We start from the raw sequence: 26,733 nt of genomic DNA, 5'->3' as shown, positions 1-26,733 counted from the left end.
CCAATAGTTTAACAGGGACATGGACGGGTCACAGAGATCTGTGATTGCCTCCATAAATACATCCATGGTGTGGGGAAAGGCATAACCCAGCACAGGATGGGAAAAGCCGTGGGCTGGACATGGAACCACCAGGAGAAATACAGAACTGTAGAACTCAAAAAGCTCTTTAAGATCATGGAGTCCAAATACTCTGCCCAAAACTGCCAAGGTCATCACTAAACCGTGTCCCCAAGTGTCACATCCACACCTTAAAGCTCCTCTTCAAGAGGGGCAGAAGGAGCTAAGGGAATATTTGCAATATATCCTTCCCTGCGTGCAATTTTATATATATATATATATATATATATATATATATATATATATGGTATATATTTCTATACCAGAACATGGATGGGGGATATAAACACCCGTATAAAAATATACATAAATATATGTAAACCCCCTCACATATCCAGAACTTCTTTACCAGGAATTACAAATAAGGAACTTGAATATCTCAGCAGACATCTCCCTCCCCTCTTGCCACGTCACTCTCTCCATTATCCAGCTAAAAATAAAGGAGCCTTGAGCACCCAAGTCTCCCATGGGCCCCTGGATGATAAACATCAAGCCTTGGTGTTAGCAACCCCTCCTCCCCAGGGCTGGGAGCAGCAGCCTCTGCACCCAGAGGCTCCAGCCCCATGGTGTGGGATGAGGGTGTTGCTCATGGACCCCAAATCCTCTTCTCCCAGGCTTTCCCTCATCCAGAGCTAAGCCAGTCCTCAGAGGTTAAAAACCCTCAGGCCACAGTGATAAAACTCCAGCAGGACTTTTCTTTTCCCCTGCCCCCAGTCCTCCTGATGGGTTTATGGCCCCCTCATGCTCCACATGGTCACACCAGGACTTCCTCGCCAGCAATAACGCTTGGATTTCGCCCACTACAACCCAGCAGCTCCCTGGGACACAGAAAATGCTGATGCTCAGGTGTAATAAATAGTTTTAGCCCTCCTCCCCTGCCTTGCCCTCACAGGGGAAGAAGGACAGGGCCCCAGGTGGGCTGTTTGCCCTGCAGGAGGTTCTGCAGCTGATGAGGGACAAATTCTCAGCTCTTTGGACTCTTTGCATCCCAGCCCCATGATGAAACATGGGCAGCACCTCCAGAGAGGCCGGGCTGGGTGGGAAGATGTTTGGTGGGAAGATGTTTGGTGCCAGTATCTGCAGGGGAAACTGGCACAGGATGGTTTTATACCATCCTTGCCACCCCATTCCCAGTCTGAGCTACCTTGGAGCCGCTGGGAGTCCCAGAAGGAGCACAGCAGGTCCCAGGGCTGGGCTGAGGCAGCAGAAGTCTCCCCACCTCCCTGGGACCATCAGGTGCTACCCCCTGGCCATTCCTGGGAGAGAAGGAATGTCCAGATGCACGGGGAAGGCTGAAGGCCATTTGTTCTGGAGATGAGCCTGTGGATGGGGAACAACCAAGGACAGGCTCCAAGGAGAAATTCAGGAAGGAATTCCTGTCTGGGAGGGTGGGCAGGCCCTGGCACAGCGTGCCCGGAGCAGCTGTGGCTGCCCCTGGATCCCTGCAAGTGCTCAAGGCCAGGCTGGAGGAACCTGGTCTAGTGGAAGGTGTCCCTGCCCATGGCACTGGATGAGCTTCAAGGCCTTTCCAACCCAAGCCATTCTGGAATTCTGGGATTCTGTGATTCTGTGTGTGGGCTGTGAGTCGTTATTTTGGTGTTTATTTCTCCCCAGCACCCACTGTCCTCTCCAGCAGCTCCCTCCAAGCACCCAGCTGTTTTCCAAGGATGGCTGGGAAGAGCACGGCCCATCCTGGGAGGATGGAAAGCTGCAGCACTGCCATTCCCTCTGCAGCCCCTGGACATCCCCACCCAGCAGCGGAAGGGTGGGGAGGCTGCCAAGAGCTGGAAGGGCCCCTTTGTTCGGGAGGGCAGGAGGGGCTTTCCAGGGGCTGTTTAAACATTAGCCAGCACAGCAACCGCCCTCTGTTCCCGGCTCCCACTGCCACCCCGGCCTTCACCTCTGCTGGCTGCATGGCAGAGTCCTGAGCTGCTCCCAGCCCTGGACACGTGGCCTGGCACCGTGCTGTGGTGGGGACAGGAGTTCCCATGCCACCCCTCTGTCCGCAGGGTGCCAACGCCATCCCCGCGGCTGCGGGGGACCCCACAGCTGTGGGGTCAGGGGGTGAGGATGGGCTGTCACCTTCCCTCTGGCAGCCAGCGCTTGCAGGATATGGCTGGAGGGTTTCAGAGTGCTCAGAAATGAAACCAGCGTGGCCTGGAGCTGCTGGGAGCCGAGCCAAGGCACCCAGCCAGCCCCGGTGCAGCTCTGGTGGCCCAATTTGGGGTGCCCAGGCAAGCAGATCCCCTCAAACACCTCATTCTAGCCCCAAAAAGGTATCCCTGCCACCTCCAGCTGAGAGTCTGGGGGATACCCTGAGTTTCTTATCCCAGAGCAGAAATAATTTGGGACCCAACAATAATTTGGGACCCAATAACATGGCCATGGCACAGCAGGAGCACCTAGATCTGCAGGAATCTCCCTCTACCCCGAGCCTTCAACCCCTTCCTCCACCAGGGAAGGGACAGTCCTGCAGGTTTAGCATCTTTACCATGGGGATCTGAGAATCACACCAGCCCCAATTTCTTTCTGAAGCCCAGGGAATAAGAAAAAATGCTGGAAATTTCCTTTTATTCCTGTGGAGAAGTTTGGGGCAAGTTAAGTCGTGTGACCAAGGTTAGGCAGGAGTATAAAAAACCTGCATTTAGGCCCAGCTTTGCATCCCGCTCTCTTCCTGGCAGCAAAAACACTCGAAAGCAATGCCAGGTGGAATTGGGACCTTTGGGAGTGCCTGTTTCCCCAGTCCCCATCTTTTGGGAATGCTCCAGCACCACAGGATCATGAGAACCAGAGCAGCTCACCCCAGCTGCAAAATTTGGGCTGAGAAATAAAAACAATCCCAGAATCCCAGAATGGTTTGGGGTGGAAACGACCTCAAAGCCCATCCCATTCCACCCTCTGCCATGGGCAGAGACACCTTCCACTATCCCTGGGTGCTGCAAGCCCCAGTGTCCAGCCTGGCCTTGGACACTGCCAGGGATCCAGGGGCAGCCACAGCTGCTCTGGGCACCCTGTGCCAGGGCCTGCCCACCCTTTTGTTAATTATTTACTGTTTTTATCACTGTTTATTTATATATATATGTATTATAATATCATTAATATCAATAACAATTATTAGAATTCCTATCTATTAAATCATTCACAGCAATAAATAAGGATGACTGACAATAAATGGGAAGAATCTAATCTGTGGGCTGATGAAGAGCTCTCTGCCCTTCTCACAAATTCCCATCGTGCTTCCAGCGTTTTGGGAAGCTGTGGGATGCCATCCGTCAGGGCTGTCAGGGAGGGAGGACAGGGGGTCATGGGACACATGGGATTCCTTCTGGTCACCTGGGGGGTGTCCAGGCTCCATATCTCACCTTCCAGCAGTGTTTTAATGTCATTGCTGGAGAGTTTGATGGGCTTTGTGAGCTTTCCTGCCTGAAATCTCACACGGAGGTCTGAGAGAAGCAAACACAGGCTAAGCTGAAATAAACAGAATGGTTTATTAGAGCAAATATTCCCAAGCTGAGCTCTCCATATTCAAACATCCTCGTGCTGAAATGTCTCAATTTTGCTCTGCCAGGCCAGCACGAGGCTTTTTTTTTTTTTTTTTTTTTTTTTGCATGGTGTGTGTGCAAAGTGCTTGAAGTAACTCCCAGCAGTGGCCTTCTGCTGCTCACACAAAAAGTTCTGGTGATTTGGGGGTAATTCCCATTGAAGAAGCTCCAGGATGGGGCTGCCTGAAACAAAGCAAACAACATTTGAATCACTGTGGGATTTTTTCATTTCTAGCCTGTTTTAAAGGGATGGTCATCCTCAGCCACCCCCAAAATTTGGCCAGAAGCACCCGGCGCTGTGCAATAGCTGCCAGTGCCCTGCACCATGCTCCAAGGATCCAGCGCCCTCCGGATTGCATTAACCAGGATGATCCTTTTAAAGATCCTTGCTTGGGAAGCAAATCCCATTTGAAATAAAGCAGAGATTTAGCTTAACGAGGCAAAGCCAGGGAAGAGATGCAGAAGGACCTGTGTGGCTGATACAGCACGAGGCTAGGCAGGACCTGCAGCAGAGGGGCTCCCGGGGTGGCGGAGATGTCGGGAAGCTGCGTGCTTGGAAAAGTGGGATTGACCCAGGGGACACTGGGAGAGCACTCAGCAGCCTTCCCTGGTGCCCTGCAGAGAGGGGGGTCCACCAGGGACACACTGGTGACTCATTTCTGCTCATCGCTGTCCTGACCCCATCTCCCGCTGCTCCCAGCCCTGATCCATGCTTTTGGAATGCTGTAGGTCCTTCTCACTGCTGCAGCCCACAGCCCAACTGCTCCCTCGCTGTTTTATCTCCCGGCCAGTCCCGTGCAAGGACTGCAGCATCCTGGGGCACTGCCTGGTGGCCCCATGTGCCACCAGGGTCCCCAGACATCACGCCGGGGACTGTCCCTCGCTGTTTGGCCGCTCTGCCTGCCCGGGGCGGGGGCGCAGCCCCATCCATCAGAGCCTTGCGCGATGTTCTCATGACAACCGGCCCAAACACCGCCTCCCCCCTGCTGACAGAAGCACTCTGGCCAGCAGCACGGGCTGCTCCGCGGAGGATGTCGGTGGAAGCACAAGGAGCTCCGCTGGCCACGGAGCACAGCCCCTCCCGCCCCTTCCCGCAAACCGGGGACAAATCCCAGCTGGGCCCCTCCAGGGCGCTGCGGGAGGGGGCAGATCCAGCTGCAGAGTCACACACAGCCGGTCACAGCCTCTCTAAGCCACAGCCCAAACCCTGGCAGCTGGTTCTCTTCCTCCACCGCAGGGAAAGGGATGGTTCCCCCTTTAAACCAGGAGGAAATCCCCCCTCCCCCCAACCACCGCCAGCTCCATGTGGTGCCCAAGGGACCAAAGTCCAGCTCCACTGGCACACAGATAAGCCCAGGGACACAATGGCAGCGTCCACACCTCCAGGCCAGCTGGAAAATCCCCCAAAATCAGCTTCTGCCAGGTGGGATGGGTGAGGATAAGTCCCTTCAGGCTAAGGTAGGTGTGAGCACTGCGGGCTTTCAGATCCATGAAACCAGGAGGAGCACACAGTGTCCCACGGAAAATGGGGCCAGAGGATGGTCAGGAGCATCTTCAGGAGCACTGGACCATGTGGCAGAGGGATAAGGAGCCCATCAGTGATGCTCTGGCTGAGGAGGGAGCCCGTGGGGAAGTGCACCTTCCAGAGGCTCTCTGCAGGGTCAGGGGGCAGCTGAGCAATCCGCAGCTCAATCCTGAAATGCCACGGTCCAGCTCAGCTCCAAGGGATTTCTGAGCCTTGATAGCAGCTCAGCAGCTGCAGCGCTGGATAAGCCTTTGGCTTCAAAGAATCATGGGATCTCCTGAGCTGGAAGGGACCCACAAGGATCATGGAGTCCAACCCCTGGCCCTGCACAGACACCCCAACAATCCCAGCCTGACAGCATTGTTCAAATGTTCCTTGGGCTCTGGCAGCCTGGGGCAGTGCCCATTCCCTGGGGAGCCTGGGCAGTGCCCAGCACCCTCAGGGGAAGAACCTTTCCCTGATCTCCAGCCTGACCTGCCCTGACACAGCTCCAGCCGTGCCCTGGGCTCCTGTCACCCCCCAGAGCCCCCCACCCCCGATCCTGCAGAGCAGACACCACATCCCCTCACCCAGGCGCTGCACACCCCACAAACCTCGGGGTGGGGGGGGGGGGGTGAGAACACCCCAAGCCCTTCCAAGCTTCCAAGTCTCACTTTCACAAGTCAGGCTCATCATTTCCCCTCTGGCTGCCTCGTCATCATAAAAAAAAAAAGAAAAAAAAAAGAAAAAGTCATTTGCCACCCAGCTCCACCGCTCCCCCCGAAATGCCACCCTGGGTTTCCTGTGTCAGCAGCCACCCAGGAGCAGAGGCAGCCTCGAGTTCTGTCTGCAGCATCCTGTTCCCAAGTGGTGTTTTAACCCCTGCAGACCTGGCTCTCTGCCACCGACACCATTCGCCCGAGGCCACCCGTTTAAAAAAAGCCATGCTGAGCAAAAATGGGAACTTTCTCTCTGCGTGATCGCCCCCCTAACATGGATTTCAAATCAGAGGAGGTGGTGGAACAAAATCCCTCCCCCACCAAGAAGTATCCTCCTCTCTCACAGGCAGCAGCGGAGATGCAGGGACATTAAGTGGCCTGCAAAAGAGCTCAGATTTCATTAACCAGCAAATTATGGATGTCCCCCATGTCCTAGCGGGCTGCCACGTGACAGACCCGTGACACTGGATCCTCAGCAGGTCACTTCTCTGTCCCCTTGTCTCCCCTCCTTGGGGAGGCAGCAAGAACCTCCTTCAAACCACACAAAATGCAGCACTGATACTGAGAAATGAGCAGAACACTGGGTTTTGGTTGTTTTTGTGTTTTTTTTTTTTTTATCAGGCCCTTTCATTGTATAAATAATTTATTTCAGTTCACAGCATTATGTCTGCATCTTAAAAAAAAAAAAAAAAAAAACAAACAAAAAAACAGAAAATAAAAAAAGGAAAGACAGGAGGAACAGAGACTGACGGACAATGGCGAGGGATATCGCGGACGGGAACACAGCAAATGGACCTGGGGAATGAGACCTGCCAAAAAACCCAGGTCATCCAGAATCTGAGAAGATGCACGACCTTGCAAAGAGCCCTTGGGGGCTGCTCTGCTGAGGCCCCTCTTCTTGGAGGGCGACACGGGGAAGGGGGAAAACCGGGTGGGACGCTACGGAAACACCACGGAAGCCAGGAGCTACTCGTTGGAAAAGTCTTTTTAATTATTGCAGAAAGCAGAGTGGCGGGCAAGGGCACGGGCACAGCGTCCCACCCGAACCTTCCAGCCCTCTGCCATCTCTCCAAGGGGATGCTCAGCTGGGTGGAATGAGCTCCCAGCTCTGTAAAAACAGCCTTTCCACTGCCAGCATGTGCTAAACCGAGACCAGCCAGGAGGTAAAAAAACCCACCACCAACAGCCTGCAGGTGTCATTCCTAAAACCTGATCACCCTGGAGCTGCTGGGGTCAACACAGCTTTTACATTTCAAACAGGTTGCTCTCCCAAAAATGGGTTCATACATGTGGCTTCTCTGGCATCAAAAATAAATAATTCTTTTCTCTCTCTCTCTCTCTCTCTCTCTCTCTCTCTCGACAGCAAGTACCAAAGTGTTGGAGGTGAAGACAAAGCAGGGAAACCCAAGGGAGCGGGAAGAGAGCCACCTGAACGGATGGGACCAGCCCACACAGATCGGGACTCGTGCCGGGAACTCAAACCCCGCAAGAGGAGAACAAACACAACTCGGCCGCAACATTTGTTCCCTAACAAACCCCCCCGCCCCCCAGAAATGCTGTTTGGAAGGTGCTCGTCGCTGCAAAGGGAGGATCAACTCCCCGAAACCCGAAGGGCATTTTGCTTTTGTCTGCTTGGTGCTTTCCCCTTGGCTGCTCTGGGAAGGGGTTTGCAAACGGGAAAGCTGGTGTAAAATCACCAGAAAATCCTGCCTGCCTCCAAAGTCAGGATATTTGGCCCCTGAGGGCTGCCTGCTTCATCTCTGTGGGAAGCCAGGACGCCGGAGAGCCGGATCCCAGGCTGAAACACAGACAGCAAGTGGATTTTGGTTCCCAGCCCCATGCAGGTATAAAATGTTCACCTGCAGGAGGCGGCGGCCAGGCCCGACCCTGTCCGGGTGCTCAGGCACAGCTTGCCCATGTGGCTACTAGGGGAAGCGAGGGGCTTTTAATCAGGTTTGAATCTTTATTAAAAACCTACCACAAGCCCCCCATGCCTCTTCACTCCCTGCCATCTTCCCTTTCCAGCAGAGATGTTTTGCAGGCTCTGGCCATCTCTGTCTGTCCATCCATCCATCCTGCCCTGCCATGACCCTCCGTGACTTGGCCTCCTGCCCCACTGCAGAGCAGCACAGTGGCCAGAACCCCGAACTCTGCCTTTTTGGGGGGTTTTCCTAAGTAACCCTTAGTTTGGATCACCTCCAAAGCCGCACCTCGGAGCACCCTCACCCTGAGCACGGGGACAATGCACACCCGCGGGGGGCTTTGCTGCCGAAGGTGACACCGCCGGGGTCCTGCACAACCCCCCCAAAGCTTCCAGCAGCGTTCACCCCAAACCCTTGGGTATTCTTTTTCCTTTTTCCACCCTTTTTTTGAGCCAAGAGCTTAAAGCTCTGCACCACTCAGCAGCTGCTCAGCACCCCAGTGTCGCATCCTCCCCCCCAAGCCAAAGGCTGCCCGTCCTTGCTCTGCACCCTAAAACACCAGCCAGGGTGGGTGGATGTCCCCTTACCCATCACACCCACCCCTCCAAGACATTTTCTGCTGGTCCAAACCCCCGTCCAAGCTCTCAACACCCCTTCCCACCGCCACCCGCGGGGGAGGGATCCAGGGATGCGGGGATGCAGGAATGAGGGCTGCAAGCCCCCCCCGCGCTGACCTTGCCGAGCCACGGCACATCCGTACCCCCCGCAGCATCGACCCCCGCCCCAAAATGCATGTGGGGGGCTGGCATCGACAGCCCCAAATGCCCACGGTAAAGATCCAAAAGCACGCTGGGCTCCGCTCGAACGCGCTTCAACAGGGTCCTGCCCTGCTGGTTCCCCGGCACACAAAGGCTCGGTGCTCCCGGAGATGGAGAGGGGGCATTCATCCCGATTTTCCGTGTTTCCAGCCCAAGGGAGTCCGGATCAGACCCTCAGGAGCACGGGGCGGTGGGCGAGGGGAGCTCCGGGATCTGGGCTCGGCTGGCGGGAGCCGCTTTGTTATCACCACTATTGTCTGTCCTTTGGGGAAGGAGGAAAAAAATGAAGAGGGGAAAAAAAAAAAAAAGAACGATTAAACCCAAAAGAATCGCTTTGGTTCTGTCTCCCCCTCGGTTCCTTTGTCTGCTCCCCCATCCCTCCCCGCCTCGGCTGGGCTTCTACCGCTTCTTCTTCTGCTTGAGGGACTTCCTGCGCTTGAGGATCATCTCGTAGAGCTTGTCCATGCCCTCCGTCAGCCCCTCGCCGATGATGGCGCAGGCGGGCTGGATGTGGTAGGTGGTGGAAGGGGTCAGCTCGTGGAGGGCCAGCTGCTTCTCGATCTCGGCCACCGGCAGCGATTTGGGCAGGTCCTGCTTGTTGGCGATGACCAGCAGCGGGGTGCCCTGGTTCTCCGCGAACTTGGTCACCTTGTGCAGCTCCGTTTTGGCTTCCTCCAGCCGGTCCACGTCCACTGAGTCCACCACGTAGATGATGCCATCGGTGCAGCGGCTGTAGGACTTCCAGAGCGGGCGCAGCTTCTCCTGGCCGCCCACGTCCCAGAAGTGGCAGCTGATGCCCTTGGCCGTCCCGTTGCTGAGCCGGATCTTCTCCGTGTTGAAGCCGATGGTGGGCACGGTGTTGACGAACTCGTTGAACTTGAGGCGGTAGAGCACCGTGGTCTTGCCCGCCGAATCCAGGCCCAGCATGACGATGTGCAGGGACTGGAAGGCGGAGATGTTGGAGGAGATGTTCCCCATGGCCACGGCTCCCGCGCTCACAGCCCCGCGCCCATCCCCGCGCCGCCGGCCCGCAGAGGGGGCACGGCTCGGGGCGGCCGAGGGAGCCGGGAACAGGGATCAGGGATGTGGGATCGGGGAGCAGGGATGTGGGATCGGGGAGCAGGGATGTGGGATCGGGGATCGGGAACACGCAGCGCGGCTCCACGCGGCGGCAGCGCGCCGGGACTGCCGACCCTCGCCCCGCCCGGCGGGAGGAGGAGGAGGAGGAGGGAAAGAGGAGGAGGAAAAGAAAGAGGAGGGGAGGAGGGGCCGCGCCGCCGCCTTCCTCCCGCTCCGCCCCGCGTCCTGCCCCGATCGCCGCTGCCTGAGCTTCACCTGGTCCTGTCCGAGCTCCACCTGGCCTTGCCTGCGCTTCTGCTCCTCGGGGACCCCCAGGAGCGCCATCCCCCTGTGCTGGAAGCTTGCTTAGCCTTATGTTTGTCATCGTGACCGACCGCAGCAAACAGTAAAAAAGCCCTTAAAAACAGTAACCAAGCCAAGGTGTGGCTGCTCCATCCCTGGAAGTGTCCAAGGCCAGGTTGGACGGGGCTTGGAGCAACCTGGGATAGTGGAAGGTGTCCCTGCCCATGGCAGGGGGTGGGAATGAGATGTTTTTTTCAGGTCCCTTCCAGCCCAAACCATTTTGGGATTCTGGGATTATTTACTGCATGTGAGACACCAGAAGCTGTTCAGGCACAGCTTTTCAGGGACACCTGGCACCAGTGATGATTCGAGCTGGAAAGCAGGAGAGCAATGTGGAGCATCTGTGTCCCCTGCAGCTGTCACAGCGTCCCCAAGCAGAGAGATGCCACAGGGGGAAAACCTCACCTGTGTTGGATCCAGGGCAGGGCTGGCACTAATGTTGGTCACTGCCGTTAATGCCTTTTGGGTCTCTCATTTTGTAAAGGTTGTGAGTGCCCTCAACCCCTGATAAAGCTCCTGAGGTCTCCACAGCCCGGTAGCTGAGCCATGAAACTTCTGTCCCAGTTGCTCACAGGAGATCTACTTCCAACTAAAGGTCCAGTTCCACCCCCTGCCACGGGCAGGGACACCTTCCGCTACTCCAGGTTGCTTAAAGCCCCGTCCAACCTGACCTTGAACACTTCCAAACAGCCACAGCTTTTCTGGGCAAAACCTGAGCCAGAGCTCTTGCTTTTATTTCTGCTCTCGCTCCCGAGCCAAAAATCAGCAGCAGGCTGGTTGCTACAATATTACCTATTGCCTCTTTTACAGCCTTTGTAAAATAAATATCGACTCTATGTGTCAGCTCAGCCAGAAACCCCCGAGAAAGAAATGCACTGCAGAAGACACATACTGCTTTTAATTTAGGATGCTTTCACCTCTCAGTGTGCGGTGAGGATTTGTTGGGCTGGAGTGGGATCATTCCTCACATTCATATTTCATCCCGAGGATGCATGTGGAGGCTTTGCGTGGAGATAAGGCTCCCTATTAACACATGCCATCATTAAAAATACAGGCAGCTTGCTTTTGCAGCTCTCAGAGGTGACACTGGGCACAGTTTTGTGGAAATCACCGTGTGGTGACACGGTGAAAAAGAGCAGGGAACTCTGTGCCCGGCATCATGCAGGTGAGAGAAACACTCCGTGGCACGAGTGAGGCACCATTACCAATCCAAAGTCGAGGCACAGGCACTGGACGGGCTGGAAAATGGAAATATTTTGTGCAGCAGGGCTGTCCTAGACTTATCTTTGAGTTGGTGTGAGCTCAGGCTTTAGTCTGCCACCACGCCAAAGAAATGAGGTTCCGAGAGCACGTGGAGAAAGCTGTAAGTGATCATCTGACTGCAGGACCCGGAGCTTTAAAGAAGAATAAAAAGATGCCAGAAACAGAAGAATAGAGTCATATCTGTGAGCGGCAGATCCGGCACTGGCTCCGCTCTCATCTCCTCTGCCTGAATCGCTCCAGCAAAAGCTTCCTTAAAGGCTGCAGTTAAGGATAATCCCAAAGCGAGGGCATCCCGGGCTGCTCCCGGAATTAGTGGCTAATCTGTGTGCAATAGGGCTGGGATTTAGGAATTTACCTTCGGGCCGTGAGCCCACGCTCGGGGTCGGGAGCGCTGGAGATGCTGTTTCAGCCAGGTAGCGCTCCCCAGGGGGAGGTAGCGCTCCCCGTCTCCTTTCCTCCCTCTCTCCATCTCTCTTCTTTCATCCCGCTGCTGGAGACAGCTTGGGGCCTCCAGAAAAGCCACACAGGCCACCAAAATTCCGTTCCGCGCCACCCAAAGTCTAGAGGGGAGCCTTCCCTCCTGCGCACCCTTCCTTTTCTCATGGCAGTTCTAAATAAAGGCCAGATTAGATAGCCAGATGATCAAATCTGGGAGTGTTCTCCAAACCGGCCTCAGATGAGACAATCCCGAGGGGATGGAGATAAACGGGAGCGTCGCAGCGGTGAATTATGCTGCGGCTAATGCCAGCTATCCATAAATAAGCTGGTAAAACCTTCGCGGAATATTAAGCGCAGAAATAACAGCGTTAATCGCAGCTGAGAGGAGTCTGCCAAGTCCATTCGGTGACAAATTTAGGGAGAGGAAACCCATCTTTTCCGTAAATCCCCCGCCTCTCGCTGCTTTTTCTCCCCCTCGCCGCCCTTCCCCTCCTATCAAGGTTAAGCAGCCAAGGTTAAAGGCAGCATTAGCATCTAAATGTGTGTCTGAGGATGTGACAAAGGGACCGCTGCTGGTCCCCAACATTTCGCTCAGGCGGCGCGAAGACTGTCGCTGCCATAGTAACTGTTTTCAGACGTGGCAATTATTTCTTCCCAGCTTTCCCCCATCCCATCTCCCTTCCCCCAGCTCATCCTGCTCTTCCAACTATCTTTTTTCGTTCTCTATTTTTTTTTTCTTTTTTCGGGGGGAAATACAAAGGGCCCCGGAGTCCCGGAGCCAAGGGAGGGATGCTCCCGCGCTTCCACGGCCGCGCAGGGATTATCCCTAATAGTGACTTTTAATCTGCATCTAATTAGCCCTTCATCACCCGGGCAAAGCGAAACCTCGGAGCAGCATCTTCAGCCGGAATTTTCTGCCAAATCTCGTGACCTGGAGAGAGGGAAGATCGATTTGCAGCCAGCATCCCAAATCTGGGAGCACGCAGGATCCTCCCCGCCTCCCCTGCTCCTTCTTTTGTAGCATACCCTGCTCATTCTTTTGTAGCTTGTCCCGATCTGCTGCCTTTTGTTTCTGCGCTGACGGCAGAGACACCAGCCCAAACAAAGCGGGGCAGTAATTAGGGCTGCCCCCATTCCTGGGGATCGCGGCGATAATTAATGGCATCCCGTGACTAACGCCGGGGATGAGGGAACAGCGCTGAGCTGCCACAGCTGCGGCAGCACTTCTGGAAGAGCCGGTGGTGGGACAAGGCACGGGACTGGGGTCTCCAGGACTGGGGACAAGGCACGGGATTGGGGTCTCCAGCTGCTGGGGGGGCTCCTCTCTTCTTCTCCCCGCGTTTCAGGGATGAGCTCTGCCCAAGGGGCTGCGTTCCCGGGGCAGCGTGAGCTGGGAGAGGCAGCAATGGGAATTACCGTGCAGGGAACGCTCATCCCACTTTTTGAGCCCTGATGGAGGGGGAAAGACCTCGGGGAGGCTTTTGTCGTGGTCAGCATCCTCTCCTTCTTCTCTTCACCCACTCTTTGCCTTTCCAAGGATTTCCCACTCGCTGGATAACGAGGCCAGGTGCTGCAGGATCATTTAAGGTCTGAGGAGCCTGGGAGTCCCATGGGAGCCTCTGGGATATTAACTCTGAGGGAAAAGAGCATCGCGGGTTTAACGGGACTCCTTCCTCCCGGGAAAGGCGGCGTTGGATTCCGCGGGGCTGGGTGACACAGCCGGGCTCCCCCCGGAAAGGGTTAATCGGGGGGAGCAGAGGAACACAGGGGAACGAGGAGAGACAGAGGGACACACACTACAGATTTAATACAGATGATCCCTCTGAGCGCTCCATTCACACCTCTGCACGAGTTTCTCCGGTGGTTTCTGGGGACAGCCTCCCGTGGGGGCTTTGTCTCACCCTCCAGCCTTCAACCCCACTCTGGGAGCGTCCCTTGGTCCCTACCCGCTCCTTCCCAGAGCTGCTGGGGTAAACACCAAGGTCTGGTGGCTCAGAGGTGTCTCCAGGTGCTCCCGGGTGGATGGAGGACAGAAGGATGTGCGGAGGAAGGACTGGAGAGGCAATAAAAGCAGCATCATAGTGGAGAAATTACTAAATCCACAGAGCTCCTAATGCAGGAGTAGGAAATAATCCGTTCATCTGCAGCACAACAGCAGCTCAGCTCCTTGTCATGACCTCAGATGCCTCCTCAGGCCAAGCAAGGTCCTCCAAGGACCAGCCTGAAGCTGAATTTTACAGCCTCGGCCCCAGGAAACACCAAAGCAGCCACACGCCCGGGAGGAATGAACTCTTCCTCCAAGCGAATTGGTTTCAAAAAACGCTTCCCGAGGCAGCCCAAAATCCCTGTAGTCCAGCAGCCAGGAGTGGAGGCAACTGGAGGAGTACAGGACCAGGAAAGGCATGTATCAGAATTTTTTTATTTTATTATTATTTTAAAACGTCATGAATTCACACCCAAGATGAAGCTTTACAAGCTTTTATCCTTCTCAGCATCCTGGGGCAGAGTGTCACTGATTTTTGCTGGATAAAGAGGTGTGAAAACTGCCTGGAAATGTCCTCTGCAAACTCTCACACTCCAAGCACAGCCTCACAGTTAACCCATAGTTGTGACATTCACCAAAAAATCTCTCTTCTTGTCCTTTCCTTTCACTGCAGCCCCAACTCTGCCCCTCCCTTTTTCCCTGCCAAGCCAAGAAATTGGGCAGGAGGAACAAATCATGTGCGTGACTGGAGCAGGCAGGGACAAAAGCAGCGAGCTCCCCTCCTTTGTTCCCATGATTTGCCGGACGTCAATTTGGCACTGCCGCTGCTGCTGAGGGCACCGGGAGGGGACACGGGGCTGCCTCACACTCCGGCTCCAGCCGAACAGCATTTCTCTTTCTTACCTAAACATCTGTGCTCACCTTTGGATGTCCTAACCGGCTGCTTGGATGCTTGGAATAAAATCCTGTAGTGTGGAGAGAGAGGAAAGTAGGATTTCCTCCTGTGATCGTTTTAGGGGTTGAGGTGTTGGCAGCTTTTAGGGTTGATCTGCTGCATTGGGACTCCATGCTCCTAAAATCCCTGCTACTCTCAGAAGGGTGCCAAGGAATCAAAGAGTCGTTTAGGCTGGGAAAGATTTGTAAGATCATTGAGTTCAACCATGACAGGTTGAAATTCTTCCCTGGGAGGGTGGGCAGGCCCTGGCACAGGGTCCCCAGTGCAGCTGAGGCTGCCCCTGCATCCCTGGAAGTGTTCCAGGCCAGCTTGGATGGGGTTGGAGCAACCTGGGGTAGTGGAAGGTGTCCCGGCCCATGTGGAACAAGATGTTTTTTCAGGTCCCTTCCAACCCAAACCATTCTTAAAATCAGCTTGTTCCACCCCCTGACATGGGCAGGGACACCTTCCACTGTCCCAGGTTGCTCCAAGTCCTGTCCAACCTGGTTTCCCTCATTCCTGTCTTGAATAATTCTGGGTAATAATTGCCCCTTCCTACCGTGGCAAAATTCCTGACCGAAGCAGTCTTGCCTGGGGAAGGAGTCAGCCATGCAGATTTCAATTTCACCCTATAATTCTTCTGTGACACTCTGTCCCAAGCCAAAAAAGAAAATAATTAAAAAAAAAAAAAAAAAAAAAAAAAAGGGACGTGGATTAGCCCTGCTGCCAGTGATAAGCACAAGAGACTTAGAAAAACCCTCAATTTCCCAGCACCCATTCCCAGGGCAGTAAATCTTGGAGCCTTCCGAGCTGCAAGCGCTGCGGAGAGAGGGAAAGCACAGGGCTGGTGGTGGAGATTTAGGGCTCATGAATCACCCGGGGCTCGCCAGCATCTCAAATTGCCTCCTCAGGTGATTTGCACCACAAATTTCTGCTTAGCCCCCCAAAATGTCAGAGCACTTCATTTTCTTCCTGTCCTCTTTTTTATTTCTTGGCTGGTGGGTTGGGATTTTTTTCTGCCTTAAAGGAGCTGCTCCATGGCCAGAGGGGGGAAATCCAGCTCGGTGCTCTTTAGCTGGTGCAGGGTTGTTTGCAGTTACTTGCTGAGCCTGATTTAGGGAAAAATGCACCCGGATCAAGGAGAAGGTCAGATCTCAGCTCCTAATCCACACCTGACCAATGCAAGGCATCCCCAAATTCCCTCTGCAACAACAGCTTGAGGAAAACAAAGCCCTGAAGCAGGAAGGATTGTGCAGGGCTGGCTGGGGTCAGGGAGACTCCCTGCTGTCCCCGGGAGCTGTGGGCAGTGAGGGGCAGGGGACAGCCCAGGTTCAAGGTCTTAAGAGCAGTTATGTACCCAGCTGGAGAGGGGCAGGGCTATCCCCCGCCAGGCAGAGGGGATCTGGTGTCCTGGCTCATCCAGGTGGGAGGGAAGGGTTTTGCCTGATCCCTGCTTTCATGGGGACATCTTGGAGCACATCCTAGTGCCTAAAGAGGCTCCAAGAAACCTGGAGATGGACTTTAGGTCTGTGAGAAGGGGCTGGAGTGACAGGATAAGGGGAAATGGTTTCCCACTGCCAGAGGGCAAGGATGGATGGGATTGTTCCCTGGGAGGGTGGGCAGGCCCTGGCACAGGGTGCCCAGAGCAGCTGGGGCTGCCCCTGGATTCCTGGAAGTGTCCAAGGCCAGGCTGGACCGTGCTTGGAGCAGCCTGACAGTGGAAGGTGTTCCTGCTCCTGGCTGCACATCCCTGTCTAGTGGGCAGGGAAGGAATCGGAGCTAAGAGCTGCCCTCTTTTGGCCTTCTGTGTTGTCAGGAAGTTTCTCTGGCTGGATGGAGAAGTGGATTAAGAGATGGGGCAGGAATTTCTCAAAGCACCCTGCACTTCACCACCCGAGGTCAGCTGAGATCTGTGGGCTGGTCTGGATAAGCCACCGCGGGCGCAAACTCCTGCAAGGGCAAAGCTGCAGGTTGTTTTTCCCATGGGATATTCCTAAGGAGAGGGACAGGCCCTGCTTGTGCTCCCTGGCCAGCGAAGGGTTTGAAAATCAGTCCCCCTCCCTGCATTCCATGTCTCCCTGGAATTAATTCTCCATCGGGATGTTCCCCACGTGGCCACCTGTGTGACAGTCACACCATCAAGGGGTGTCTCCTGTGTCCACAAATCGCCACCAAGGGGACTTTGATACCAAACGAATTCCCCATGGCACAGAAACCTCTCCCTGTACTTGGCAGCAGAGTCAAAACCAGCCCAGGGGCTCAGGGCTGAAATCTGCTCACAGAGACATTTGTAAATGCAGATGACATTTGCCTCCCTCCTGCTTTTGAGGACACCAAAGCCAAAAAATAAAGAAAAGCAGTGGCTTAATCAGCCACAGGAGGCTCAGCAAGGCAGGCAAAAACAGTTTTCTAGGGCCACCTGGTGATGGTGCAGGGACAAGCCTTGCTTTGGGATTTTGGGAACCCAAAGAAGCCCCTCACACCTGGCAGCTCTGAGGTCTGGCAAAGAACTGGCCCTTCTCTTCGATCAGAATTTGAGCCTAATCCGAGTTTACATCAGTGCCTGGGATCGCGTGTGTTTTCACGCTCTCCCCATTTCATGTGCACTTTGGGTCGTGGCTGCCTTTATTCCTATTTTCAGTCAGTAAAAAGCTGGTGTGCAGAATAAATCGAATAAACAACACAGAGCAGTGGGAGCTGACCCATGGGCAGGGTTTTTTCGGCTGCTGAGAAAGGCAGCAGCCTGTTCACCCTAATTAGCCAGTGAGGCAGCCACAACCACGGTGTAAATCAGGAATTTAATGGAATCAGAGTGGTTTGGGTTGGGAAGCGCCTTGAAGCCCATCCCGTTCCACCCCATGGGCGCTGCGGGAGCACAAGGGAGGTTTCCATCTACAGAGCCCGGCTTTTAAAGGATAAGGGCAAAAAATCCAATGCCATGTGTAACCGCAGAGTTCCCTAGGAGCGCTGGAATTCCCCTCGGCGGGACTCCTGTCCTGTCCTTTGGCTGCCGTGTCGCTAGAGGGAAGCGTTGGACTGTTGGATGGAGCTGAGCCCGCGGTGTCCCCGCTGTCCCCGCCCGGGTGATGGCACCCCCGGCTCGCTGGGACACGCATGGCCAGCCTCAAAGGTCCCGACCTCCGTGCACTTTCCTGGCTCATTTTAGGGGTCAGTCTTGGATCAGACTCCCTTAAAATCTTTATAAATATCGGAATGATGGGGCTTTGCTGCCCCGTCCCTAGAAGTGTCCAAGGCCAGGTCGGACGGGACTTGGAGCAGCTCGGGACAGTGGAAGGAGTCCCTGCCCATGAACTGGATGGATTTTAAGGTCCTTTCCCACCTCATCCGGGCTGGAATTCTGTGATTCCTGCGTGGCTCCCATCACCCCAGCGTGGTTCAGCAAAGGGAGCAGCACCCCGGTGTCCCAGGCTGCTGCTCCTCCTAGAGCTTCAGACTCATTCCCAGCACATCCTTGACTCCAGGTGGGTCAAAAATAGCTGAACTATTCCCCAGGCTGCTGCATCCCTGGACACCAAACCCAATCTGGGAGATAAAACACAGAAAAAAACCCCCAAATACTAAATAAAGAAAGAAAGAAAGAAAGAAGCTCCTATTAAACGATACCTTAAATAAACTCTGCTTCCCCTCTTATGCATTCAGGTCTGGTGTAAGTTTTCCTGTAGACTGGGGATGCATAAGAAGCAATTTAAATTGAGGAAATTAATTAATTAGTGTCAAGCACACAGAGCCCATTCACCAAATGGGAAGGCTCCGGGGAATTTAGATTTGTCTCAGGTTTTTTTTTTTTCCTGTCTCTGGCTTTGAAAAGATGAATATTTCTTAGAGGTTTTTTATCAGCCAGCAATCTGTGGGAATAAAGCAAGAAGCCAGGTCTTCTGAGAGACAGACAGTGTCACCACTATTTCTGTCTGCATTTCCTGAGATTTTTAAAATTATTCTGTTGAAGCTCTGGGAGAGTGAATTAATTGTTAATTCTGGCTTTCCTTGTTAAAAGAAAAAATAGGCTTGCAGAGCTAGTTGCAGATTTGAGAGGTGAGAACCAGGAACAGGGAATATTCCTCCATGATTTTTAAGGAACTGAGCCACAGTCTTGGGGTATTTGAGGTTGCCACTGTTACTGGGCCTGGAGAAGGGTGGAAGATGGCATTTTCAGGATGCTTTGGTCAGGAATTTGCACTGAAGGAGGATATAAACCAGTCCACAGGAATTTTTTTTTTTTCTGGAACAAAATCACCACTCTCTTGTTAAATAAAGCAAAAATTCCGGTGTGGACCATGACTGTAACCAGATGTGGACCCCAGGAACAGCCTGGTCCAGTGGAAGGTGTCTCTGTTTGTGGCAGGGAGTGGAATGGGATGAGTTTTAAGGTCCTTCCCAACCCAACCCATTCTGGGATTCCATGAGCTCGTCCAGAGCCATTCCCACCTGCAGGAGGTTTATTGATCATGGAGGAGAGGTTTTGGTGATCAGGAAGGATGCTGAAGTGCCCGACAGGAGCCAATCCTCAGTTTCCAGGCTCTCACCTCACCTGACAAATGTAACAGGGCTCAGCATGGATAATTGGAAGTGGCTGCTCTTTCCTAATGAAGTTTTACATGGGTGACAAAAGCCATTTTACACCTGTCCTGCGCTGCTCCACCTGGCAGCCAGAGAAACCCCTGAGGCCCTGGCACAGGGTGCCCAGAGAAGCTGGGCCTGCCCCTGGATCCCTGGAAGTGTCCAAGGCCAGGCTGGACAGGGTTTGGAGCAACCTGAGATAGTGGAAGGAGTCCCTGCCATGGCAGGGGTTTGGGCCCAGATGTTTTTTCAGGTCCCTTCCAAACCAAACCATTCTGGGATTTATGATCTCCCAAGAATTGCTTCTCCAACTATTTTCAGCTTCCCTGGAGCTCAGAGCACATTTCAACATTCACCAACCATGGCTCCTCCTTCCATGAGGAACTGCACCCTGGGGGAGTCAACTCCTCTTGCCTGAGCTGTGCTTTGCCCTGCCAGCTCCGTTGGAATCCTCCCTGAGAACATCCAGTCTTTCTGGAGGAGGGAGCATTTTCCCCTGAGGAACAGACCCAAAATCCCAGCCCTTTGGACACATCCAGATATCCTGGAGTGGAGGAGCTGGGAGCCCAGGGAAGCTGGGAACTCCTCAGCCTTTTCCAGCAGGAAGGAAAGGCAGCACTCTCCCAGGAATTTGGGTTGTCTCCCAAACTTCAGGGATGTGAATATAAATCGAGTTTTACCCAAATACTCATCAGACCCCAGAGTGTGTGTGGTCTGGCATCTGCTGCTCTGGAAATGGGAATGCTTCCCACCTGGATCAGGGGAAAATGGGATGTTTGGGGTATGAGCTCAAGGTTGGAAAGGTGCTGTCACTCCAAGCCATCCTCCTGACAAGAAGTTATCCCTGCATGAAGACACTGCCAGCATCCCCCCCATGTCCTGCTGAGCTCCAAGCCTTCCCTGTGGACAGCTGGCCCTGTCACCAGTGCTGCTGCAGCACAGGATGTCCCCAGCACCCCCCAGGTGACCCTGGAGGCAGCACCTCACGGGCATCCAACATTCCAGCTGATGCCTGCAGGCAGCAAGGATGGTGGAGGAAAACTGGTGCATCCCCAAGGCCATCACCCAGGAGTTCTCCCTGGAAAGGGACACACCAACCAAGCAAGCTGAAAAAAAAATCTACTTTAGGAGTTTGGATTTTTTTTTTTTTTTTTTTTGTCAAAAGAGATAAATGTCCATGCTCGTGCAGCAGGGAGAGATGGAAACGGCTTGACCTCCCTCATTAGCATCACTTTAGACTGGAGCAAAGAAGCTGGGAAAAGGAGTCTGGCGATTTGTTCTCCTTTAAAAATGTCCCTGTCATCACGCTCCATTATTTATACCAGCAGCACTGCTGGCACCAAGCCTGGGCTGGGAAGAAAAATAATACGGAGACATCCTGCACTCCCTGTTGCTTTCCCTGCCTTCCCTCTGAAGGAGACACGGATCTGCCTCAGGTTCTGTGACCAAAGCCCCGCCTGGGACCCTATCAGAGCTGTCCCGGCACTTGATGTGACACCCATCAAATGAGCTGGTGACCTTGGGGACTCCCTGCCTGCTGGTAGAGGACACATCATGGGCACATCAGGATTGCACAGGATTTATGGGATAACACGGGAAAGGGTTGGCTGGGCCTGGGGCATGGAGCTGCAGCAGCCTCGGGATTTGGGGCAGCTCCTCCTTCCTGAGATGCCCCCATCAGCCTCACCTCTTCCCAGGCTGGTGCTTGGAAAATCACGACTTGGGGGCTTGCTGGGTTTAAAATTTGCTTTTGTGAATTGGCCTTTGGCTTTTGTTCCGGTAACTGGGTCAGGCACTGCTGCTTAACCCCAAAGCTGCTCCACCTGAGCAGCTCCACATTTTATGAGGGTTTGACTCTAGGGCTTGGAGCTTCTCCCCACAAACTGCACCTGCCAACTGTTTTTAAAGACTAGGCAAAATTCAGGACAGATGCTTCAAGCTTTTCTGCAAAACACAAAAATCCTCATTTTTTACACCTTTTTTAGCAAGAGGGGACACTCCACCCTTTTCCCAACTCTGCCTTCACTTCTCACCCCTGCTCTGAGCCTTTCTGCTGTTAATTCCCATCGATCTCAGACCATTTTCAGGTCTTTGACAAATTCCTTCTGCATGTCCCATGTGCAGAACTCCAGCTCTGACTTTCCACAGAGGTCACCAGGGACAGGAGGACCTGATAGTTTTCCTCCTGAACTTTCTCAGCCCTCCAGAGCCAGCAGTGACTCAGCTGCTGCAATCCGGAAATAACAGGGAATGGCAGGAACGCCCACGGGGAAATACCCAAAGAATCACATTTCTCTTTAAAAACACTTTTACTGTGACCTGCTCGCCAGCACCAATGACTGTCACCCAGCCAAGTGCTGGGCTGCATTCCCTCATTTCCAAAGCATTAAAACAAAAATTACCTTGTCAGCTGTCCTGGCTGAGATCTGGGAATCTGCAGAGGTTTCCAAAAGCTTGGATCTCTGGTGCCTTTGCACTGAAATAGACTCACAGAATCCCAGGATAGTTTAGGTTGGAAGGGGGTTCAAAACCATCTTGTTCCACATGGGCAGGGACAACTTCCACCATCCCAGGGTGCCCCCAGCCCTGTCCAGCCTGGCCTTAGGCACTGCCAGGGATCCAGGGGCAGCCCCAGCTGATCTGGGCACCCTGTGCCAGGGCCTGCCCACCCTCCCAGGGAACAATTCCTTCCCAATATCCCATCCATCCCTGCCCTCTGGCAGTGGGAAGCCATTCCCTGTGTCCTGTCCCTCCATGTCTTGTCCCCGGTCCCTCTCCAGCTCTCCTGGAGCCCCTTTAGCCCCTGGAAGGTGCTCTGTGGTCTGTTGATTTTAACCCTTTGGAGATGGAGAGCTTGGTTTGCCAGAGGTTTGGGAAAGCTGTGGGATGGGAGGAGATAATCGGGTACAAGCCTCCACCATCACCTCCCCCCAGAGAAGCTGTGGGTGGCTTTGCAAAGGAAAAGCACAGCCTGATGAAGTGAGCTGTATTCCTTTGGGATAGCACACTTGGAGAGTAAGAGAAACTGTGCCTGCATCCCAGCTTTTCCCAGGGAAGCCAGTACAGCCTGATTGGAGCCATGGCCTTTCTCCCCTGAGGATCAGCCACATCATCTCCATTTGCTGCTCTCCACGTTAATTTCAAACCTTCCATGCTGCAGCAGTTTGCCACCTCCGGATACGTGCTTTTTCTACATTTTCCATGGGATGTGTGACGGGCTTGTGCCCAAAAGGTGCAGCGACCTCCAGGGTCCTGCAGAAATCAGGAGCTGGGCAGGGCAAGGACAAAGCCTTCTTGGGAAGGGGGCTGGGGAGGGATGGCTGTGCTGGGAGTGCTGCCTCCACCTTCCTGTCTCTGCTCCGTGAAATGCTGAGGATCCAGGTAAAACTCCAGAATTCTGCTGTTGGAGGCGATCTCTGCCTCAGCACAATTTAATATCAGAGCACTTGACCGTGCAGCCTCTTAATGTTCTTTTTTGCTGGTTTTTTTTGTGGTTTTTTTTTTTTTTTTTTTTTTTTTTTTGTGTTTTTTTTTTTCCCCAGCAGGGAGACTCTGTAAAGCTGATGGCAAAATTGCCTCTGCTGCTGACAATCAGGCTGCAAAACAAACTGTCATATAAAGAGAGGGGAATGGTAATGGAGCTGCCTGTTTTTCATGTTTGTTATTGAAGCAGTCTGCAGTGTTTTGCAGGGATGAGAGATATCCATCAGAAACAGGCACATCTGCATTTTCTGGGAACACAGGAGACACGCTGGAGCTAAGAACAGTGTTTGGGGGGGGGAAATATCAGCCCCAACCTCACCCTGCACCCTGGATGTGCAGTGGGACATAGTCTCATAATTTCCCATTTGTCTCTCCTGCCAGTTGTGCCTCCTTGGTCTCCCTCACAGGACCTTCCCCAGTCCCCTCACCTTGCCATGCAAGAATTTCATCCAAGATGCTGATCCTCTGTGCTCCTCTCCTCACCATCTTCCCTGTTTGAACTAAATTATCTTGTCTACCTGCAGTGTCATTAAAAATTTACCCTCCTCTGGTTTTGACCAGGAGCAGGGAAGGCTGGAGCTGCTCATCACAGCCAGCTCCAGCTTTTCTCCCCACCCTACTCTAGAACTGAGATATCAAGAGACAAGTTCAAATATTTCAAGGCAAGATCAGACTTCTCTGTACACTGTAATGAATATCAGTGGGATTTAGGCTGGTTTTTTAAATGCTATCACTCCCATCCATATGAAAACAGGATCCTTCAGTGCCTGACTGCCCGCCCCAAAGGGATGAGCTCCTTTGGAGAGCTCAGGAAGGAGTGGGTTTGCAGCATTTTTCCCCAAAGTCTCTGCCCCAAAGACATAATTTCTCAATCCAGTCTTGCCCCAACATTTCAGGAGGTGGCCAGTCCCCTCCCCTTGGTGTGCCACCCTATTATTCCCACCACAGCACCCTCACTCCAGGGCTTCCCTGAGCCTGTATCTGCAGCACTTTGTGTCATACACAGCTCTGTCAGGAGCTGGTGGGATGAGTTTTTTACCCCCCTGGCCTGCAGCACTTGGCCATGAGGATTGCTGCTGGAGGTCTCTGCAAAAAAAACCTGCTTGAGGGCGGCTCACAGCTGCCTTGTTAGGGTGGATATTGCTTTTCACCTGAAAACAGAGCTGCTTTATTGACTTGGTGATGCCTGGCTCCCAGGCAGCCAGCCTTTAATGCACACTAATGACCAAAACAAGTGTTTCCCCCAGAAGTGTCACATGTTTCCCCAGACTTTCCCGCAGCTCAGCCCAAGAGATAACATCAAAGTGGTACAATTTAATGAACCTGCTCTGTAGAGCATAATTTACTGGCTGCTATGCAGGGAAAGGAACCCTCACTGCTGGTGAGGCTTTTCGGTCTATTCCTCTGATTTTAATAAGTTACAACTTATCTTGTGCCATTTGGGGGAAGAATGTGAGAGATGGAATGATAAAACAGTGATTCATCCCACGCTGGGAGGTTTATCAAAAAAAAAAAAAAAGCAAAACCCTGACCTTTCAGCTAGGTGTGTGAAAAGGAAGGAAAAAAACAATTCTGTTTTAAGAGATTCCTTCTATGTCAGACAGAAGGGCTCAAACCCAGTGTGTTATGAGGAAGCAGAGATCCCAGTGCACATCCCAGCCTCTCTCCTGATGTCCCTGGCCTCTTCTCCCAGGAAGAACTACCAGTAGCACGAGAGGAAAGGGCCTCACGCTGTGCCAGGGAAGGTTCAGGTCAGATATCAGGAAGAATTTCTTCACTGAAGGAAGAGTCAGGCTTTGGGGCAGCGCTGGAGTCACCATCCCTGCAATGTCCAAAAAATGAACAGATGTGGCCACGTGATTCAGCAGGCATTGGTTAAAGGTTGGATGTGACCATCTGGGAGGCTTTTCCAGCATTAACCATCCCATTATTCCATAGCACTGTGGCCTGGGAGGCCACCAGCCCTTATCCCTGATGCTCTGGAGGAGAGGAACTAAAGGACAGGGTGGGACAGCCCCAGCTGCTGCTCAGCACAAAAACTGCTGCTGTTTGAAGACAACAAACATTTATCCCTGGCACATCCCTCCCAGGGCGACGTCCCACAGCCTCACTCCAAGAGGACACCTGGCTTTGGAACCAGCAAGAGCTGAAAAGCCCCAAATGCAGCAGCCCAGCTCCTGCACAGCCAAAGCCTCCAAGAGCAGAGAGGGAGGCTTTAATTAAGCAGAGGTTTCCATGGCAATGGAAAACAATCAAATGGCCGAGCACAAGGTCTGTCTCCTCTTTGCTCCTCTCCTCCTTGCTCTCGTTTGCATCTGGAACAATTAGGTCAGGATGAGAGCCCAGCTGTGTTGCACAGCTCTGGGCAGGCAAGGAAGGAGTGGGAGCCTTCCTCCCTCAGCACTGAGCCCTGAGGGGGCCAAGGAGCCTGGCCTGTATTTCCACTGCCATTTCTGGTCACCTGCCTGCCCCAGAGATCCTTCCAGGGGCTGTTGATGAAGCCAGGAGAGGCACTTTCCTCATGGAGTCATGGAATGGTTTGGATTGGAAGGGACCTTAAAGCTCATCCCATTCCACCCCTGCCATGGACAAGGACACCTTCCACTGTCCCAGGCTGCTCCAAGCCCCAGTGTCCAGCCTGGCCTTGGGCACTGCCAGGGATCCAGGGGCAGCCACAGCTGCTCTGGGCACCCTGTGCCAGGGCCTGCCCACCCTCCCAGGGAACAATCCCTAATTCCCAATATCCCATCCATCCCTGCCCTCTGGCAGTGGAAGCCATTCCCTGTGTCCTGTCCCCCCATGTCTTGTCCCTCTCCAGCTCTCCTGGAGCCCCTTTAACCCCTGGAAGGGCTCTGAGGTCCCTTGGATCCTTCTCCTCTCCAGGTGAGCACCCCCAGCTCTCCCAGCTTGTCCCCATTGGAGAGATAAAGGAAGCAAACAACAAGCCAGGCCCTGATCCTCTCCCTGGGGAAATGTTCCCTGTTTTCTGGTCCCTGGGACTGTGCTCAGCCTTTCTGCCAGGTTTAAGAGGAGTTGGGTGCCTGTGTTCCCTTGTCCGGCTCTCCCTGAGTGCTGGGATCCACTGCTGGTCAGCGGGGCCCTCATGTGCTTCTGGTTTTTACTTCATGAGCAGGAGCCTGGCTTTGGAGGGGCAGGGCACAGAAACAGGTTTATAATGGAGTCATCCTTCCCTCTGGTGTGGGGAAAAAAAAAGCAGGAATCTCCCACCTCTCCCTTGCTCCATCCAAAGGAATTACAGCTCCTGAGGTGACATTTTAGAGCACGAGGGGAGGAGGAAGTCATCAAGGTGGTGTCCAAGCAAAGGCATTGTTCTCTTTTCTTGGGGGCCATGTGAATGGCAAAACATTAATATTTGCTTTTCCATTTCCCTCTGGGCCCCATTGTTCGAGGCTCGGCCTGGAGACAGTTTTGCAGCTCACCTCTGTTTACTCTGGGCGCTGTGGCGGGCCTGTCCCTTCCTTCACCGGCCGGGGGGAAGGAAAGGCTGATTCCTCCGGCGTGAGGGGACTCATTGTCCCTCTCCACTGCCCTTCAACAGCAGCTGCTCCTCTTCTATTGTGGAGCTGTGTATTTTCTTTTTCAGCAGCTCAGCACTACTTAAAAGGCAGGCCTGGCCCAAGCACAAATGGTTGGCTTGCTGTGAGGCTCAGCCCGAGTGGGAAGGGATCCAGGGACAGAGCAGGTCAAAAAATCCCGCTTGGCTTCTTGCTTCACGGTTTCTGACAGCTAACCCCCTGTTTTTAGCAGTGACTGTGTGAGCTCATCGTGCTCGGCCTCTTCTTGTTCTGCTTGCCTTGAAACGAGCTCAATTCAAACCAGATTTTTATGTATAAAATATATATATATATATATATTTCCAAGGATCTTTTTTGATGCTTTAAGGATGCCAGGAAGAGGTAGGGATTCCTCCTCTTTCTCTTCAACTCTGCCAGCCCCACTCTTTGCAGGGTGTGGGATCTTCAGCAGGAAGATTTGCAGGGCTGCCCCT

At 53.5% G+C, this 26,733-nt stretch overlaps 1 protein-coding gene and 1 long non-coding RNA gene across 3 annotated transcripts; both read right to left on the bottom strand.

Moving 5' to 3' along the window:
* Window positions 1-8,260: 8,260 nt before the first annotated feature.
* On the bottom strand, window positions 8,261-9,742 carry ARL4C (ADP ribosylation factor like GTPase 4C). Of its 2 annotated transcripts, none has more exons than XM_068196720.1 (2): window positions 9,026-9,742; window positions 8,261-8,884 (listed from the first exon to the last, which is right to left on the bottom strand). In XM_068196720.1, exons 1-2 carry the CDS (start codon window positions 9,598-9,600, stop codon window positions 8,797-8,799), a joined length of 663 nt encoding a protein of 220 aa, XP_068052821.1. In that variant the 5' UTR covers window positions 9,601-9,742; the 3' UTR covers window positions 8,261-8,796. The 2 variants fall into 2 exon arrangements, with proteins under 2 accessions (XP_068052821.1, XP_068052822.1); XM_068196721.1 differs by having other exon boundaries at window positions 8,261-8,879.
* Window positions 9,743-20,275: 10,533 nt separating this feature from the next.
* Window positions 20,276-26,461, bottom strand: LOC137477502 (uncharacterized). Its single transcript, XR_011001031.1, has 3 exons — window positions 26,165-26,461; window positions 21,644-21,717; window positions 20,276-21,468 (listed from the first exon to the last, which is right to left on the bottom strand). It is a non-coding gene; the product is annotated as an uncharacterized lncRNA (long non-coding RNA).
* Window positions 26,462-26,733: the final 272 nt, after the last annotated feature.

This window comes from Anomalospiza imberbis, chromosome 7, assembly GCF_031753505.1.
Source record: "Anomalospiza imberbis isolate Cuckoo-Finch-1a 21T00152 chromosome 7, ASM3175350v1, whole genome shotgun sequence".
In the NCBI taxonomy this organism is placed as follows: domain Eukaryota; kingdom Metazoa; phylum Chordata; class Aves; order Passeriformes; family Viduidae; genus Anomalospiza; species Anomalospiza imberbis.
This window is presented reverse-complemented; position numbering and strand designations above follow the sequence as displayed.

Bases quoted from the DNA above. Each gene is read 5' to 3' on its own strand.
- ARL4C (XM_068196720.1), bottom strand. From the start codon at position 9,600: ATGGGGAACATCTCCTCCAACATCTCCGCCTTCCAGTCCCTGCACATC. The intron at 8,885-9,025 runs GTAGAAGCCCAG...CCTTCCCCAAAG, and splicing joins CTCAAGCAGAAGAAGAAGCG to GACAGACAATAGTGGTGATA.